The 20,030-nt window shown below is 41.7% G+C and overlaps 1 protein-coding gene across 2 annotated transcripts in view; it reads left to right on the plus strand.

Moving 5' to 3' along the window:
• Window positions 1–20,030, plus strand: part of tiam2a (TIAM Rac1 associated GEF 2a) — a 400,823-nt gene that overhangs the window by 252,624 nt on the left and 128,169 nt on the right. For both annotated transcript variants that reach the window (XM_067989096.1, XM_067989097.1), the window contains 3 exons: window positions 1,087–1,254; window positions 14,747–14,851; window positions 16,988–17,066. In XM_067989096.1, the coding sequence (XP_067845197.1) occupies window positions 1,087–1,254; window positions 14,747–14,851; window positions 16,988–17,066 (352 nt within the window). The remainder of the gene's footprint in view (window positions 1–1,086; window positions 1,255–14,746; window positions 14,852–16,987; window positions 17,067–20,030) is intronic.

Genomic DNA, 20,030 nt, shown 5'->3' on the forward strand with positions numbered 1-20,030 from the left:
CTTCAAGGAGAAATTTTTAATGTTCAATTCTGGAAAAGCTGTATATTGATACATTTGTTGCTAGGTATCTGAAGCAGTACTATCATTAACTGAGAGGCTCAGATATTTTATATGGACAGTAATAGGTATGTGGGAGTGATCACAAGACAGTAATCTAGTCAAGAGGTTCCAGGTAATGTCCTAGCTTGAGAGTGAGTCATCAAACTTTTATAATTGAGATTTCAATCCCTAGGTTAGGTAAGAATCTTGGGAGGATGAAGAACCACTCTTGGGCACTCACTATTCCAGTTTTGTGTCAGAATTTTATTTGGATTCTGGTCAGGTGTTATATTTTGCCAGAGGTAGGTTTCCATGCTTATGCCAACTACTCTTGCTCCATTTCCTTGGAACAGGTTGACAATGGTGATGGTATTGCAGGTGCATCCAGGGATAATCTGCAGTTGGTTACCCTGAAATTCTAGGCTCAGTATGGATTTATGTAAATAGTAGAAACACTGTAGCCACCATAATGTTACCAGTGAACTACTTTTGTCTGAGCATTTTTTTGTTCAAGCACCAATAAAAGAGGAGGCTGAGGGGTGACCTGATAGAGGTCTTTTAGATTATTGAAGGGTAGATATCGAGATGTTGTTTCCACTTGTGGAGGAGACCTGAACTTGGGGCCATAAATATAAGATAGTCACTAATAAATCCAATAAGAAATTCAGGAGAAACTTCTTTACCCAGAGAACGCGGAACTCGCTAACACAAAGAATAGTTGAGGTGAATAGCATAGATTGATTTAAGGGGATCTAGATAAATACATGAGGGAAAAAGGAATAGGAGGCTATGTTGATAGGTTAGAAGAAGTAGGTGGGAGAAGCCTCGTATGGATCATAAACACTGGCATGGATCTGTTGGGCCGAATGAACTGTTTCTGTGCTCTACATTCTATGCAAACTTACAATGAATCTGATTTGTTAATTTAGTTTAATAATTTTTGAAGATATGTATTTCTGAATGTTATCTGAAGGTATTAGAATTGTCAATCATAGGAAATGGGAAACTAAAATTATTTGTGGTTAATTGGTATTAACTTTATTTCAGCATGAGGTTGATGGATCTTTGAATGTCCACTTTCCAGCACCAGAGGGTGCAATCTGGGACTGCTCTTCAGTGTGTACTGTTCGTGTCTGCTTCCCTGACAACCAAGCAACGATCATAGCTATTAAACCAGACCATACAGTGGAAGATGTACTGATTATGGCTTGCAAGGTATTTTATTAAATTGAGAAAATAATTTTATATGAGCATGCCAAGTTTACAAAAAAATTGTTTAAAGCTAACTGAGTGAAATGATGGACTCTGTAAGTGTAGTTCATTGTTGGAGTTTTAGTTTTAACTTACAAGCCCATCTTTTCAAATACAATATTTAAAATGTTGCAGTCTACACATTGCTGGTTACATGATTTGCATAAGCGATGTTGCTCTAATGTCATGTTTGTGACTTTGATTCTGGCTGCGGACTCACCCCTATGTCGGAGGAAGATCCTGCTGTCCAACAATCTCAGTCTTATCACTGGCTTAGAGAGGAGAACTGAAAGCTCAGCCTGCCTGAGTGACAACAAAATGGTGGAGCCAATGGCAACAAAACTGGTGGCAGCCATTTTCCTTTGCTGGCACTGCTTATCTCTGTAGGCAGACAATGAAATCAATTTGCAAGTTATTGTTTCCTGCATCAGAAAGCAGTGGTATTACCACATTCAGTACTGTAGTATAAATGCTGTATAACTTAATATGGATCTGATGGGATGGGGGGATTTATTTGCTGACCGTTGGTGTCCTAACAGACATTGATGCACTTTCAACAGTCAACCAGAACAGCTCAGGAACATTCTCACTGAATAATTATGACTGACCTATTCATTACACATTTATTATCTGATCTGCCATTGTCAAAGTTAGTAAGTGCATGCTAGAAATCTTTAATTGGCCTGGAATTTAGCCTCTTACGGTTCTTTCCCCATTTGCAAACAAAACCATGTATTTTGTGCCTTTTGTCTTGTTTGTGGAGTATTTTAATTGTGTTGGACCATTTCACTTTGAAGTTACAGTTCTTGAATTGTGATAAATTGAGGGAAAAAATTATCAACCTAGCTTTGTCAGTGAACCCTTTGAATTGCTGCCTTGATGCCCATTGCCCAAAATGGCTTTCAAATTGTTTATGCATTTGTGGCTTTAGCGATTACATACACATTGGCAGGCATTGAAGGTAAACATTGCTTTTAGGCCATCAGGGGCAGAGTTTGGTGTAATACTAAGCCACATTAACCATGAAGATCCAGGGGTTGATACCCTGAGCTAGATGATCTCTGCAGAGCCCATCAATTGACCTGAGGATTGCTGGGCTGCGAAGGAGAAAAATCAACCAGAGTTCCTGCTCCTGATCACAATCCAGGTCCCATGCTAGAAAGAGTATGTGTGTGGATCTTCGGTGAGAGCAGGATCAGGCTTGGTTCTGATAGCCCCCATAGTCAAATAGTTGTGATTACTCACTGGGTAGATTTTTGGATTGGTATTAACAGGTGTATAGTCGGCATAACTGATCGGAAAAATGGGCGAAGCTCCATTATGTCAGATTTTCACTCATTTAGCACCCATCTAATTTTGCAGTAGGATTTTGTGCTGGCACCAGAATCAGTTGCAGTTATGCCCTGATGATGCCATTTAGATGTTCACAGTTTCCCAGTGTTCAAGCTGGCATAGTGCTCTGTCATCTGCTATCCACCCATATAACATGGCAGTGAGGTTGTGCTGTTTGCAGAGGTTTATTGAAAGAGTCCTACAGTAAGATTTGCAGCAGAGTGGTGAGTCATCTCTGAACCTTTTACCTTGCTTTTATTGTTCCCTTACTGCTTCCACTTAGCTTTGGCTCACTGATCAAGAATGTTCACTTGGGTGAGATACTAGAGGGTTGTGGCATCCATGCAACTGTATCCAGACATGAGTACGTATCTTCAGGAGAGGAGGGAGGAAATTGAAAGGGGAAAGAAAAGTAAGAATGAAAAGCAACAGAAGGTTAAAAGCTTAAAAAGTCCTTGTGTACCTGTCATTCATACATGGGGTTAAAACGTTTTGTGCAAATTGTTGTAGATTGCTGCTGTATGGTCAATGGTTTGTACTCCCAGTAATCCATCATTCTCTACTGCCGTTCAGTTTTTCATTCTCTGTATCCCACTGTTCTTCAATTGTCACAAGTTCTGCCATGACGTAACTATCTGTTGAAGCTCTGTTGATGATAGGTCACGTCCGTTAGTGGAATATTTTTTTCTAAATCCATCACAAACCATTTACAGCAATCATCTGCATTACAAATTAAATTGGAACAATTAGAGTGATCTTTTATGTAATCAGCAATTCAAATCAATTAATCATGCTGTGATATTTCTCAGTGGGATACTGCATGTAATTATAAACACTATAGTTGAGGAGAAATTGAAAGAACAAGATTTAAAGGGCTCTTCACTGGTGATTTTCACTGCCTAGTCATATTTTCAATTGGCTGCAATGAATTAGTACAAATTATCTGTTTCTTAAAGTATGTTGTAAAATTTGTTTTCAAATGGTGAATATCATGAAATGGAATTGCAGAGCTGGATCTTCTCATTTTCATTATTTTCTAAGTTAAAATAAACTGATTTATTTTTTCATGTTGTAGTTCTTGTACAAAATAGCAAATAGTGAATAGAAGGTTGTAATCTATTCATAAGGCTCAGATGTCTTAAATTGCTGGATCAAAATTTGAATGGTACATATCAATCTTTCTGAACTACTTACATAAGATTGGGATACTCACTAACTTTTGCACAAGGGCAGTGACTTGCTTGAGGGTTGTGCTTGTAACCCTTCGAAGGCTGAAGTATATCAGAGCATTAGAGAAGCTGAAGCTAGCATTATGAGCACTGACTGAAAATCTCAAATCAAGAATTTGCCCACAGTTCAGCTGCTTGCCTGATGTGTTGCCTCACACCAAAACTATAAACATAGTTATAATAGCAGCCAGCTGCATCCCATCATATAGATCATGTGATGGCCTGTTAAGCTCAGCTCACTGTCCTATCACTTATGATTCAGCTGCTCTGAATTACTGATGTTATTCAGTTACAGTTAAAGCAACCAAGTTGTGACAACAAGAAGATACATAGGAACAGGAGTAGGCCATTTAGCCCCTCGTGCCTGCTCCGCCATTTGATAAGATCATGGCTGATCTGTGATCTAACTCCATATACCTGCCTTTGGCCCATTTCCCTTAATACCTTTGGTTGTCAAAAAGCTACCTATCTCAGATTTAAATTTAGCAATTGAGCTAGTATCAATTGCCGTTTGCGGAAGAGAGTTCCAAACTTCTACCACCCTTTGTGTGTAGAAATGTTTTCTAATCTCACTCCTGAAAGGTCTGGCTCTAATTTTTAGACTGTGCCCCCTACTCCTAGAATCCCCAACCAGCGGAAATAGTTTCTCTCTATCCACCCTATCCATTCCCCTTAATATCTTATAAACTTCGATCAGAGCACCCCATAACCTCCTAAACTCGAGAGAATACAACCCCAATTTGTGTAATCTCTCCTCGTAACTTAACCCTTGAAGTCCGGGTATCATTCTAGTAAACCTACGCTGCACTCCCTCCAAGGCCAATATGTCCTTTATCACCTATCAAATCATTTGGAAGAGATGGTTTCATACCAGAAAGGATAGGCATGTAAAAGCAGGTGGTGCCAAAAAAGGTTAAAAGTTGAAACAAACTCTGGTGGCCAACTATTCCACCATTCACATTTTAGTGACTGAAAAGAACCGACCTGTCAGCAATTTCTGACCAGTGACATCACACTGATAAGGATGCTGGTGTGAACAGTAAGTGGGTGGGGCTACATTGGCCGTCTCCAACTTCAGTGATTCTAGTAGACAATGAAACATGGCTACTACTTGCATCAATGTGAAATAAAGCCAATACCAAACCCTTCAGTGCCATATAAGCATGATTTTTGATATTGTCTCACCATCTTTCTCTTGTACTTTTTTTTGTCCTTTTTTATTCACTCTCCCCTTTTTTCTTTCTTTCTCTCTCTCCCTCCTTTCTCTCCATCTCCTCTCCCCGCTCTCTTTCTCTCTCTTCTTTCTTTCCTCTCACCTTTCTTCTCTCGCTCTTGCTCTTCTTTCTCCTTCTCTTTTTATTTTTCTTGTATTCTGTTTCTGAATTACTGTGAGTGCATTTTTAGTGTTCCTCTTCTGGTTTCTCTTGCTGGGCAACAAGAAGTAAAAAGAAGTGAAAGTTTCTCTTAGTTCTAGAAGTTCTGTAGTTTCATTAGAGGACTTTCACCTCTGCCATGGATTCTGAGAAAGGCCTCCCTCCATAGTATTCTTTTCCTATCTTTTGCTCTCCAGCAGGATTTAATAACTCAGTACAGGCAGTAGACCATGATGCTCCTGTAGGTTCTCAACCCTCCCGAAATGACTGGGAATTTCCTGGAATTATGGATTCCTCCCCCGAGCGCTGCTGTCAGCAGCTCGGGAGATCAGCAATTTAAATTCCCCGCCACATTGGGACCCCCCCCCAACTTCCGGCTCAGTGACATCACCTGACCACCACCACAGAGAGCTGCGACTGCATGGAGTACATTCGGAGGGGGATAGAGAGTTGGGAATCAGGGAAGGAGAGGGGGTCTGAAATCCGGAGGGGGGGGGTGCTTGAGAGTAGGGGGGAAGAGAGGAGAGATGGGGGCTCGGGTAAGAGAATGGAGCCTGAGGAATGGGGACTTGGGGGTGAGAGATGGAGACTGGGGAATGAGGGTTCGGGGGGCGGGGGCAGATGGAGACTGGGGAATATGGTGAGCGTGGGGCCCAGCAGTTACTGTCGAGTTGGGAGCAGCAGCAATGTGTTGAGTGGGAACGGCACTGAGAGGAGTAGCCAGTTAAAGGGTGAATGAAACCTGGGGACCTGACTCTGGGTAAATATTGAAAGATTATTTCCACCGGTGGGTGAATGGGGAACTAGAACAGAAACCAAGGATACTCACTGGAAGAACCGAAGGTGGGGGGAAGAGGAAGGTTCTTGAACTGACATGTTATTAGACCATGGGGTACTTCGCCACATGTGGCTATTGAGGTAGAAAACTTAATTTAAAAGGGATCGGGATAAATATTTGAAAAGGAGGAATATAAAAGGATCTGGGGGGAAATGGGGTTACAGGAGAGAGTACCTGCACCTGGGCCCGAATGGCTTCCTCCTGTGCTGTAATTTCTATAATTCTGTGAAAACTCTTCTTTATTGAGTCCGAGCTCAGGGAGCAGATTAGAAATGTTTGTGCTGAGTTGAGTTTAGGACAATGTGCCCCAAGAAATGTTCCAAACACTGCCCGTTGCCCTTTGTGTGATCTCTTGGTTTGGTTCAGATTGGTCAGTGCCACCTGGTTTTGACGTGTGAAGTCCAAGTATAGATCAGCTCTGACTGAGTTCCCAGTTCAGAATTGTCACTTTCACATGGAACCTGAGTCCAAACCAGAATCCAAAGGAGAGAGATCGGGCCTATTAAAAGTGGCATCGATTGGGGAGCCTGACCGCACCTTGTGCAGTGCAGGGGGATTTCCGGCTATGGTTTCAGGGTGAATATCAGCAGGCTATAGGATTACTACTAGTTACAGGTAGGATATCAGGGCATTACGCCTATTACTACCAGTTATATATAGACTATCAGTGAGTTATTGTATTACTGTTGATTGAGTGTTACTGTTATTACTATTAGTTATCAGTGCAATTTCAATGAGTTACCATTAGTTGCTACTGGAATCAAAGTTCCTCCTACCTCTGATTTCCCCTCTATAAATCACTTCCTCATCTTTGATTTGCTCTCTTCCCCGCCCTTCGGTTTCCCCTCTTCACCTGATCACGGGAGGCCTCCTGGTTCTTGGAACTTCTCACACAACAGCTGCTGGTGCAAAACCACGAGCAAAGGTTCTGAACTGCAGGGGACCCAACCGTTATCGCTTGTCACATGGTCAGACATCACATGTTCAGATGTTATGTGATCAAACTTCCAGCAATGCCTCCAACTGGAGTAGGCAATCCTACTCTCCAGTGGGAGATTGTGATCTTCCAAATGAGAGAGAATTTGGTTGGCTTCCTGAAACTGGAGTAGCAGTCTGGCCATTAAAAGTCATCCATGCAATTAAGCCTTTCTCAGTCCCTGTTTTAATTATGATGAACTTGATTAGGCTGACAAGTAAATAGGTCCAAGCACTATCCTCCAACAGGCAGCTCCAGCATTGCAACCACTGATAAGGAGGGAACTGTGGGATTGGATTGCATCCAGACTGAGAGTTGCAACAGAGACACACAAGGATTGCCATTACCCTGTGGATTGTATAATGATTACTTTATTGGATAAGAGTCTTGAAATCAGTCTCCTCTATCCATAACTTTGCTGGAAATTGTACTATGTGCCATTAATTTTTTTCAATCTCACTGTTTTCATCTCTGGTCTTATGCCTGCAATTTGTGGCCATGCTTTGTGGCAACTGTCAGTTTCTTTCTTTAAACATATAAGTTCTTGTATTCAATGGAGAAAAAAAATGAACTGTCAAAGCAACGTAACAGCATCAAAGTATTTTAATGCTGTACCTTTTGAGGTGCAGATTTATTTAAAAACATGATTTTGTGAATAAACTTAATGATTCTGTGGAATGTTGCTCATAGGTGGATGTCAAAGTTGTTTGTGATGTAATTATCATAAGAACATACGAAGTAGGAGCAGGAGTAGGCCACACCGCCTCTCGAGCCTGCTCCGCCATTCAGTAGGATCATGGCTGATCTTCGACCTCAACTCCACTTTCCTGCCCAATCCCCATATCACTTGATTCCCCTAGAGTTCAAAAATCTATCTATCTCAGCCTTGAATATATTCAACGACTCAGTAACCACAACCCTCTTGGGTAGAGAATTCCAAAGATTCACAACCCTCTGAGTGAAGAAGTTTCTCCTCATCTCAGTCTTAAATGGCTGACCCATTATCCTGAGACTATGCCCCCTAGTTCTAGACTCTCCAGCTATGGGAAACAACCTCTCAGCATCTACCCTGTCAAGCCCCCTCATAATTTTATATGTTTCAATGAGATCACCTCTCATTCTTCTAAACTCTAGAGAGTATAGGCCCATTCTACTCAACCTCTCCTCATAGAACAACCCTCTCATCCCAGGAATTAATCCAGTGAACCTTCGTTGCACCGCCTCAAAGGCAAGTATATACTTCCTTAGATAAGGAGATCAAAACTGCCGAGTACTCCAGGTGAGGTCTCACCAAAGCCCTGTACAATTGTAGGAAGACTTCCTTACTCATGTACTCCAACCCCCTTGCAATAAAGGCCAACATGCCATTTGTTTTCCTAATTGCTTGCTGTATTGCATGCTAACGTTTTGTGTTTCTTGTACAAGGACACCCAAGACTCTCTGAGCACCAACATTTAATAGTTTCTCACCATTTAAAAAATATTCTGTTTTTCTATTCTTCCTACCAAAGTGAATAACCTCACATTTCTCCACTCCATCTGCCACCTTCTTGCCCACTCACTTAACCTGTCTATGTGCCTTTGCAGACTCTTTGTGTCCTCCTCACTGCTTACTTTCCCACCTAGCTTTGTATCGTCAGCAAACTTGCATACATTACACTTGATCCCTTCACCTAAGTCATTAATATAGATTGTAAATAGCTGAGGCCCAAGCACCGATCCTTGCGGCACTCCACTAGACCTGTTTATCCCTACTCTCTGATATCTGTCCGTTAACCAATCCTCTATCCATGCTAATATGTTACCCCAACCCCATGAGCCCTTATCTTGTGTAACAACCTCTTACGTGGCACCTTATCGAATGCCTTTTGAAAATTCAAATATACGACATCCACTTGTTCCCCTTTATCTATCCTGCTAGCTACATCCTCAAACAACTCTAATAAATTTGTCAAAACATTATTTCCCTTTCATAAAACCATGTTGATTCTGTCTAATCGTATTATGATTTTTCTAAGTACCCTGTTACCACTTCCTTAATAATGGATTCCAGCATTTTCCTGATGACTGCTAACTGGCCTGTTTTCTCTCTCCCTCCTTTCTTGAATAGCAGGGTCACATTTGCTACCTTCCAATTCGCTGGGACCGTTCTAGAATCTAGGGAATTTTGGAAGATCATAACCATTGCATCCACTATCTCTGCAGCCACTTCTTTTAGAACCCTCTGATGTAGGCCATCAGGTCCAGGGGATTTGTTGGCTTCTAGTCCCGTTAGTTTCTCAAGTACTTTTTCTCTACTGATATTAATTACTTTAGGTTCCTCACTTTCATTAGACTCTTGGTTCCCCACTATTTCTGGTATATTTTTTGTGTTTTCTACTGTGAAGACAGATAAAAAATATTTGTTTAACACATCTGCCATTTCCTGATTCCCCATTATAATTTCTCCAGTCTCAGCCTCTAAGGGACCAACATTTACTTTTGCTATTCTTTCCCTTTTTACAATCTTGCAGAAGCTCTTACAATCGTTTTTATATTCCTTGCTAGTTTACTTTCATATTCTATTTTCTCACTTATCAATTTTTTGGTTGTCCTTTGGTTTCTAAAACTTACCCAATCCTTAGGCTTACTACTCTTCTTGGCAACATTATAGGCCTCTTCTTTTAATCTAATACTATCCTTAATTTCTTTAGTTAGCCACGGTTGGATCACCTTTCCTGTGAAATTTTTATTTCTCAATGGAATGTGTATTCGTTGAGAATATTTAAATATTTCTTTAAATGTTTGCCTTTGCTTTTCAACCGTCATACCCTTTAATTTAATTTCCCAATCTACCTTAGCCAACTCGCCCCTCATTCCCATGTAATTGGCTTTATTTAAGTTTAAGACTCTAGTTTCTGACTTAAGTACGTCACTCTTAAACTCAATGTGAAATACTATCATATTATGATCACTCTTCCCCAGAGGATCCCTTACTGTGAGATTACTAATTAACCCTTTCTCATTACATAATACAAGATCTAAAATAGGCTGTTCCCTGGTTGGTTCCTCTAGGAAACCGTCTCTAATGTATTCAATGAACTTGTCCTCCAAACTACCTTTTCCAATTTGATTTGCCCAGTCTATATGAAGATGAAAGTCCCCCACGATTACTGCATTACCTTTGTTACAAGCTCCTATTATTTCATGATTAATACTCTGTCCAATGGTATTGCTACTATTAGGGGCTTATAAACTACTCTCACCAGTGTTTTCTGCCCCTTGTTATTTCTTATTTCCACCCATATTGATTCTACTTCCTGATCTTCTGAGCCAAGATCCTTTCTCACCACTGTCCTTATGTCATCCTTTATTATTAGGGCTACACTCCCTCCTTTTCCATTCTGCCTGTCTTTTCTAAACATCATGTGCCCTGGAATATTTAGTTCCCAACCTTGGTCACTTTGCAACCATGTAATGGCTATTAGATCAAACCGATTTATCTCTTTGAGCAACTAATTCATCTATCTTGTTACGAATGGTCCATGCATTCAGAAAAAGAGCCTTTAATTTTGACTTTTTACTATTTTTTTCCTGCGTTGACATTATTTGCTGATGCACCATTATCTTCTCGGTAAACTCTCTGTCCCTTCCTGCCACACTCTGCTTATCTTTACCCAAATCCCTTCACTGCTCTGTTGCCTTGACTTTCCTCATTAGATTTCTAAATTTCCCCTCACCTGACAACTCCAACCTACCCCCACCCCCTTTTTAGTTTAAAGCCCTGTCTGCAGCCCTAGTTATTCAATTTGCCAGGATACTGGTCCCAGCCCGGTTTAAGTGGAGCCTGTCCCAACGGAACAGCTCTCTCTTTCCCCAGTACTGGTGCCAGTGCCCCATGAATCAAAACCATGTCTTCCACACCATTCTTTGAGCCACACATTTAACTCTCTGATCTGTTTGTTGCTATGCCAATTTGCACGTGGCTCAGGTAGTAATCCAGAGACTATTACCTTTGAGGTTCTGTTTATTAATTTAGACCCTAGCTCCTCAAACTGTCTCAGCGGAACCCCAGTCTTAGTTCTACCTTTGTCATTGGTTCGTACATGGACCACGACAACTGGATTTCCCCCCCCACCCCCCATGCTTCAAATTCTTTTCCAGCCCCAAGGAGATGTCCTTAACCCTGGCACCGGGGTTAAGGACATCTCCTCGCAGTTGGAAATATTATAAATCAAACCGTAGTTGATAGAATGGAAATTATGCATTCTAAAGAGAGTGGAAATTATGAGATTCATGCTTTTGGGCATCTGAAACTGACTATAAACTGGGACTGTTTTTGCCTCATCTATATTTCACATTTTATCTTTTTATCTAACCCAGGGAATTTCATTGAGACAATTTTCCCTCTTGGGTTTTGGAGTCTCGTTGAGATTTTCTCCAATCCCAAAGTCCTCTTTTTTTTTATCTTTTCAGCAGTACCATGGCAGTTTCTTTCCAAGTCTTCTTAGAAAATCTTTCTACCGCAGAAATGCTGGAAATTTAGTGTCAACGTCACTAAGTTGAAGCTACAGGGATAAGATTACAATTACGATTTTCCTTCACTCTTGCCCCTGGTTGGTGCCCTGGGATTCCTGGAGCTTTCCTGGAGGCTGAAGCTTGGCCTGCGCCAGCAGTAGTGTCAGCCCCAATGGGGTGATTGTGATAGGGGCTGTTCCCAGCTTCTTGCCTCATTTCCCTGGTCGTCTGCTTGCTAGTACTGTGGCCTGCCTCTGGATCCCTGCTGACTGGAGGGCTTTAGAGGTTCTGGATCAAGCTGAAGAATTATGGTAAGCACACATTTGACATTTTTCTTTTCTTTTCCCCCCACCACCCACCCTCCAAGGATGTTTTAGTCCAATCAGGACCTTCTCATAAGCCTGCAACTATTCCCTATTTTCCTGCCGCTTTTACCAGCCTACCAACTAGGCCTTACCAGAAGTTGAACTGGCACAGGGGTGCAACTGGTCCATGTAAATAGCCCAAGATGGGAAATGCTATCAATTCAGGGGTCGGATAGGAGCAGCACACTTCAGCTGCATTGCTCCTCTTTAGTGCCAGGAGAGTGTTGGGAGATTGGGGCAGAAAATCTGCCCTTTGATCTGTGTCCTTTGTTTCATTGTATTTGTTCAAATTAAGCCTCATGTCAGGCCTCATTTGTTTCACATTCTACTGTGGAGCTTGTCATTGGAAAAGAATGGCTTGACATGATGCATTTCCACTCACTAAAGTTCAGTCTTTGGAAGTTGGTTTAGATAGTCTATCTCTATCATTTAGATCCAGCATTAATGAAGGGACAGTTCTCAGACCTGTTAGAGCTCAACATATGTCTTCGAACTTTAGTTCTTCACAAACTGTCCCCAGTTTCCAAGAATGACCATTAAATTTAACAGAGATCCTCTTGCCTCCGACTGGATATTTGGCACTTGGGGAAAGTGAGTGGTAAAACTATGGCAGATGGAGTTCAATATGGAGAATTGAGGTCATCCACTATGGATCAGAGAAAGATAGAACAAAATATTTTTTTGATGGTGAGTGACTAGGAACTGTGAGGAGCAAAAGGGTTTAGGTATCCATGTACACCTCACTAAAAGCTAGTGCGCAGGTCTAAAAAGTAATCAAAAGGGCTAATGGACTGTTGGCTTTTATCTCAAAGGGGTTGGAATACAAAAGTGAGGAAGTGATGCTTCATTTGTACTGAGCCTTGGTCTGACCCCCATCTGGTTCAGTTTTAAGCACTACAACTCAGGAAAGATATCTTGGCCTTGGAGAGAGTACAGCGCAGATTCACCAGACTGACACCAGGCCATAAACGGTGAAATGATGAGGACAGGTTGCATAAACTTGGCTTGTATTCCTTTGAGTTTAGGAAGTTGAGGGCTGATCGAATCGAGGTGTTTAAAATGATAAAAGGATTCGATAAGGTAGATGCAGAGAAACTATTTCCTATGATGGGGGAAACCCAGCAAAAGGGGGCATAATAAAATTAGAGCTAGGCCATTTAGGAGTGAAATCAGGAAGCACTTTTCATACAAAGATTAGTGGAACATCTAGAACTCTTCCTTCCCCCCCCCACCCACCCCCCCCTGCTGGGTTAATTGAAGTTTTTAAGACTGCGATCAACAGTTAGGTAAGTGTAACAAGGGAAATAGAATTGAGATACAGATCAGCCATGATCTAATTGAATGGCAGAACAGGCTCGAGGGGCTGAATGGCCTACTCCTGTTCCTATGTAAATGAAGGTCTTTTCTTTCAGTGCCTCCTAACTTAGTGTTATTTGAAAACTTGAATATACAACTCTCTGTTTCTTTGTCCACATCAATATATATAGTGTAAAGCTGAGACTCCAGTACAGATCCCTGGGGAACACAACTTGTTACATCCCACCAATCACGAATGTTCCCTTTATCCCTAATCTCTGACTCCCACCTCCTGACCAATTGCCAACCTCACATGGTTGCCTCCATAATTTTCTCAAAGTTCCTTCTCTAATAGAAAAATTGTACAAAAATGATTTTGTGTGGTTCCCAATTGTTTTGAAGAACGTATATTCTATAATTGACAGTAGCTGTGTTCCCCATTAGCAAGTTGCATGCTATACAGTGTAATTTTTTTAACTTTAAGTATCAGTCTGATACATTACTGTTGTACTCTTCAGAGAAAAAAATCCCTCCCAGCAATTAATAGTATTTGACCTTCTGTTTAATAACGTTTTTTAAAACTTTTCTTTCTTCCTTTCCTGTACTTCATAATTTCCTTTCTTCAGTGATCTCTGCTATCTACTACTTCTGAGCAGACTATCTCACTCTTACATTTCAACTCCACTGGTGAGTGTTTGGAGAGGATGAATGTTTGTGTGTTGCCAATGCACAAATGAGAATGTCTAGTTAATTACCTTTGGTAAAAGGCCAGTATTCTAATGGAGATATGGAAAACTGTGCGTTGTACATTTTCTGCATTGAGTTGTATCAATTTTAAATATATTCCTGAACAATTATAATGTGCACGTTTGCTCCATTTAATAAATAAATAAATTCCTTCGCTCGTCATGCACATGACTTCCTATAATTTTTGGAAGGAGGAAACCGATATCTCCAACTGCTCCGCTGATTTTGGAGAGTGTGAGACAAATGGTCAGTTTTTCTTTTCAGCTCTACCTCCGTGAGATGCAGAGAAGATCTGATTAAACTGCTCCTAGCTGTGCAAGGTGATGGTAAATGATGGGTGATGAATTCTGGGGACACTGATTGGAAGCCAAGTGCTTTCATTGGTTTAAATTGTAAGTTTGTAGTCATCTTATTAACCATTGCATTCTTCTTGAATATTGAAGACTATGTGTTAATTTTTCTAAACGATATAGAAAGTGTTTTCATTGCAATTGTGTCCATTACCACTCCCACTGTGTTGTCAGGTTTCATATTTGCAATTTCCCAAGCATAGATTCTACTTCCCATGTGCAGATTTCCAATCTTGGGTAATGGAAGGCAAATTATCTTGGTCTGCACATTCTGGTAACGAGAGCAGGTTGACCACCTGCCATCTTAGTGTGAGAATTGTGCAGCGAGAAAAATACAAAATCACTCCATTCCAGATCTTTTTAAAGACTTTATTTGGACAATTAGCTTCATTTTGACATTACAAACCTATGGTGCATGCAATAATTATCCAATACATAACTCTGTCCCATGCAGATAAGGCAACTGGATCCAGTTCATCACTGTGTTCGCCTTAGAAGAATGGTGCACAAAAATGTGGACTGTTATGTTCCTAACAGATTGGACTACATACAGGAACAGGTAATAGTTGGCACAATACTTTTTTTTTTAAAAGCAGTTCTCCCTCCTCTTTAAGGCACTGATTCATACTGGAGGTATAGTTCCATGTATACCAGCAGCCCTCTGGCCGTTTATTGAATGAACCCAGCCAGTAAGAATCTGCACGCTGTACAACCGTGAACAGTATTGAACCCAGAATCAACTCTCTCTCACCAGATATCCATCCACAAGCACTTTGCAGCAGGAGTAATAGGTAGTAATCAGAAAGAAAGAAAAAAAATTATATCATACCTTTTCATGTCATCGGTATGCCTCAAAGTGTTTCATAACCAATGAATCACTGTGATGTAGGCAAATGAGTTAGCCAATTGTACACAGCAAGATCCTACAATCAGCAAATGAGATAAATGACTAGTTAATCTGTTTTTAGTAGTGTTGGTTGAGGGGGAAATGTTGGTCACAGCTCTTGAGCAGGTAGATGGGGCCTCAGTTTAATATCTCATCCAAAAGAAGGCATGTCTAACATTGCAACACTTGCTCAGTGCTGCATTGAAGTGTCAGCCTAGATAATGTACTCAAGTCCTGGGGTGCAGTTTGAACCCACAATCTTCTGACTCATTTTCTCCCAGATGTGCTGAGGTTAATAACAACATCTTAATTGCTGCTGAGCTGAGTTTGGCTAACTTAGGACGCACTAAGTATAACTGGAACTTTCTGTTCTGTATGGTTTAGCACTACATTGGTTGATACTTTTTACTCACTAGGTCATTAAGGGAGTTGTCAAGTGTTACCTTATTAGAATATAACATTTTGCCTTTTCACACACCTGTTCAGATCCTTTCAGCCTAGTTTTTGCCCTCCTCGTATTGCTGAGACAGTCTAATCATAGTTACCAATGATATTCTGTATGCGATGTATTATCCCTGTTCATCTTCCTTGGCTTCTCTGCATAGTTTCTTTGATATGCGTCACCCATGCCATCTTCCTTCACCACCTCTCCTCAGTGGGACTGTCCTTGCAAGGTCCACTCTTGTCCTGTTTAAATGCAGCCAGTGTACCTCCAGCAACAGCTTCTCCTGCCCCTGCCTGGTCACCTTCCACGAGGATCCCACCTTCAGCCCCCTCCTCCTCTTCATCTACATGCTATCCCTTGATGATGTCATCTATTGCTACAGGGTCAGCTGAAAGCTCTCGTCACCAATTGTTATCCATGGCTGCTTTCTCCAGATGAACTAGGTTGTATGCAACCTCTGTGACATCTTTGACACAGAACTGAACTTCAAGCCCCATATCCTATTCATCACCAAGATCACTTACTTCTGCCTTTACAACATTGTGTGTTTCCATCCCGACCTCACCCCACTGCCACTGAAACCCTTATCCATGCCTTTGTCACATCTAGGTTCTATTTGCTCACTGTCCTTGTTGCTAGCCTTCTGCCCTCCACTCTTCATAACCTCCAAATCATCGAAATGCCTGCTGCCCAAATCCTGCCCTGCACTAACGCTGCTTCATCACCGTCCACACTGGCCCTCTTGCCCAAGCCTTTGAATTCAAAATCATTTTCCTGATCCACAAATCGCATCATGACTCCTCCCCATGCCTCGGCAATCTTCTGCAGCCTTATATACCCTCTGATCCTCTAACTCTGACCACCTTTACATTCCACTTCTCTCCTCTTCACCGTTGGTGGCAAAGCCTTCAGCTATTTCAGCCTTACTTTCTGGAACTCCCTCCCTTAACCTCTCCACTTTTCTCCACCTTTCAAAGCGTTCTTAAAATCCAGGTCCTTGACCAAACTTTCGGTCATTTCTCAATTCTCCCATAAAGGCTTAGCATCCATTCCTTTCCTTTGTGTCGTGCCTTGGGATATTTTCTACCTTAAAGTCGCTAAATAAATACAAGTTGTTATATCTTCTTTTCTTAATTTGGAATGAAAGCCGCACCTGTTCAACGCATCTTAACCTTAATTAGGTAGATATTTTCAATGTTGTACAACATTATCATGTGTCCCTGAAATTGAATTTGAAAAGTTGGGATGTCTTAGGTATAGAAAGAATCAGCATCTTTCAAAAAAATTTTAGTCTATAGCAACCTATTGCAACATTTTTAGGAGTAATGTAGATTGATATTCTCTTTTTTTCTGTTTTGGTGCAGTTATTTGATGAAATAGAAATTATGACCATGAATATTTACCACATGCACCTTGAGAGGAGAGGATCTGAAACTGCCTTTGGTAAGCGGTTAAGACTGGTGCTTTTGTCAGTGTTTTTTCCTACTTTATTTCAGAAAGGCTACAAATACGTTCCAGATGCGGGAAGCAATGCCCAACAGTTCTCTCTTGGAATTGTTTTATTACCCAGAGACTTTCGCTTTGCACTACTTCAATGTTAATAAATGGAACAGTTAATAAATTAAAGATAATACCATTTTCAGAATTTAATTAGATTCAAGATTGAGTTTTTTTAATGGCCAATTCCATTGCACAAATTTAACATTTCAACCTCTGATCAGTTACATAAGATAAACATGCTAATGTTCAAATATTTTAAAATTCATGGAGAAAAATTGTCCATTAATTTCCTAACCACTTACAAAGATTAGTATAGAGATTCAAATCAGTGCTTGGTAACATTTTTGATTCCTTTCCAAAAATGTATTTAATCAACATAAATTCTCTCTTGCTCTAAATGAAAACTTCTATTCATGAAACCTGAATTTCTATTGCAACTTCAGTGGAGCGTTAAGTCTTCCTATTGAACACATCTGTGTTAAAGATTTGAACATAACCATCAGACCTAAGAGTGAAGATGATTAAGATATTTTAGGGTGCGTTTACATTACAAGTTTAGCATCGGTATGAAGTGATTTCTGCTTGGCATCAATACTAAAGTACAAATCTGGGTTACGGTGTGAGGCTTACTATAGGTGAAGGTCTCATCACTTTGACATGACACCCTGTGGAGTGTAAGTCTGGCACACTGTCAAACGAGGTGCAAAAGGCACTCAGAGGGTACCTTGGACCTGGACACTTTTTAAACCTGCGCACAATTAATTTAAATGTTTTGAAAATATGGACCTTGAAATCTGCAGTGTCTTACCTTCTCTGTTCTAAGGAGAACAATCCCAGCTTCTCTAGTCTCTCCAGATAACTGAAGTCCCTCATTTCTGGGACCATTCTGATAAATCTCCTCTGCACTCTCTCTGCCTCGACATCCTTCTTGGTGTAGTGTCCAGAATTAGACACAAAACTCTAGCTGAGGTCTAACCAGTGATTTATAAAGATTTATCATAACTTCCTTACTTTTGTACTCTATGCCTCTGTTTATAAAGCCAAGGATCCCATATGCTTTTTTAACAGCCTTATCAACTTGTCCTGCCACATTCAAAGATTTGTGTATGTGCCCCCCACCCCCCAGGACCCTCTGTTCCTGCATCCCCTTTAAAATTGTACCATTTCATTTATATTGCCTCTCCATTTTTCCTTCCAAAATGCATCACTTCGCACTTCTCTGTATTAAATTTAATCTGCCATGCGTCTGTCCATTTGGAGTCTGCAACTATCCCCCTCACTGTTTCCTACATTTCCAAGTTTTGTGTCATCTGCAAACTTTGAAATTATGTCCTCTATGTAATAAGTCCAGGTCATTGATGTATATCAGAAAGAGCAGTGGTCCCAATACCGACCCCTGGGGGACACCAATCTCCAGTCTGATAAACAACCGTTCACCACTACTCTCTGCTTTCTATCTCTTAGTCAATTTTGTATCCATACTGCCACTGCCCATTTCATCCCATTGGCTTTAATCTTGCTAACAAGTCTATTATGTGGCTCTTTATCGAAAGCCTTTTGAAAGTCGATATACGCATCAACCGCACTACCTTCATCAACCCTCTCCATTACTTCATTAAAGGACTCAATCAAGTTTGTCAGGCACGATTTGCATTTAACAAATTCATGCTGGCTGTCATTTATTAACCCATGTTCTTTTCAAGTGACAATTAATTTTGTTCCGGATTATGGGGCTCTATTTTAGCACCTGCTACCGGGTGCGTTCCTGGCGGGGGGGCTCCGAAAATCGGAGAATCCCGGCGCGGTACCGGAGCCCGCCCCGAACCCGCGCACTTCCGGGTTCCCCGCTGACCCGCCGGCGTGCGCGCGCAGCCCCCGCTGGTGGGAATCCCGCTGGCTTTAATTGCCTGCGGGATGCCACTTGACAGTATTTATTTAGGTATTTCAGATCATTAACTGACCTGATTAAGGGATTATGTGGGATTTTAGAACAAACTGGGACTGTTTCCCACACTGGGGGAAACACTCCCAGGTCAAATGGATGTGTTGCAGCTGTCAGCCTGTGGCAGCTGCAAAGGTCCATTTGACAGGTGGGGGGGGAGACCCTCACCCATTGCAGGAGGCCACTCTGTCACTTGGGACAAAGTTTGGCCTCCACCACCCTCCTCCTGACAGTCAAAGTCACCCACCTGCACACTTACCCCGGGGTCCGGAGACTTGTTACCTACCTTGCGGACCCCCTCAGATGTATATCTTGTGGATGGGGGCCGCCGTAGCTGCAGTCATGACCTCCTCGGAGGACGAACAGCATCACCAACCTCACCAGCCTCGCCATCCACGCCGTCCACCTCTGACACGTGGAGCTCCACAACAGAGTGCTGTGACACATCCACCTGCACAGCAGGAGGGAGGGCTACCACAGAGAGAGATGCGTCGCAGAGGGCACTACCCTCGCCACAGGGTCCACAGACCGAGGCTCAGCCTCCTGGACCTCTCTGAGCAGCAGTGCACATGGAGGCTCAGAGTCACTCGACATGTAGTCGTGGACATCTGCAGCCTCCTTCATGCCGAGCTGCTCCGAGCACCATCTTCTTACCTGTCGCTGTCAAAGTCACCACTGCCCTCAACAACTTCTCCTCCGCATCCTTCCAGGGTGCAACCGGGCACATCGCCGATGTCTCCCAGTCGTCTGCGCAGAAGAGCCCTGCAAATACACCTACACCCACTCTGCAGTGACACAATGGGTGGCATCAGTTGTGGGTCTTCATTGTGATCCTCAGGAAAGGGCATTATTGCACAAACCAGATAGGATTCGCGAAGACATGGCAGTAGTGGTGCCAATATAATATGTAATGTGAGTTGGTCAGAAATTCAATATAAGTAACACCCATGACAAACCCTCAAACA

Source organism: Heptranchias perlo, chromosome 8 (genome assembly GCF_035084215.1).
Source record: "Heptranchias perlo isolate sHepPer1 chromosome 8, sHepPer1.hap1, whole genome shotgun sequence".
NCBI classification, from domain to species: domain Eukaryota; kingdom Metazoa; phylum Chordata; class Chondrichthyes; order Hexanchiformes; family Hexanchidae; genus Heptranchias; species Heptranchias perlo.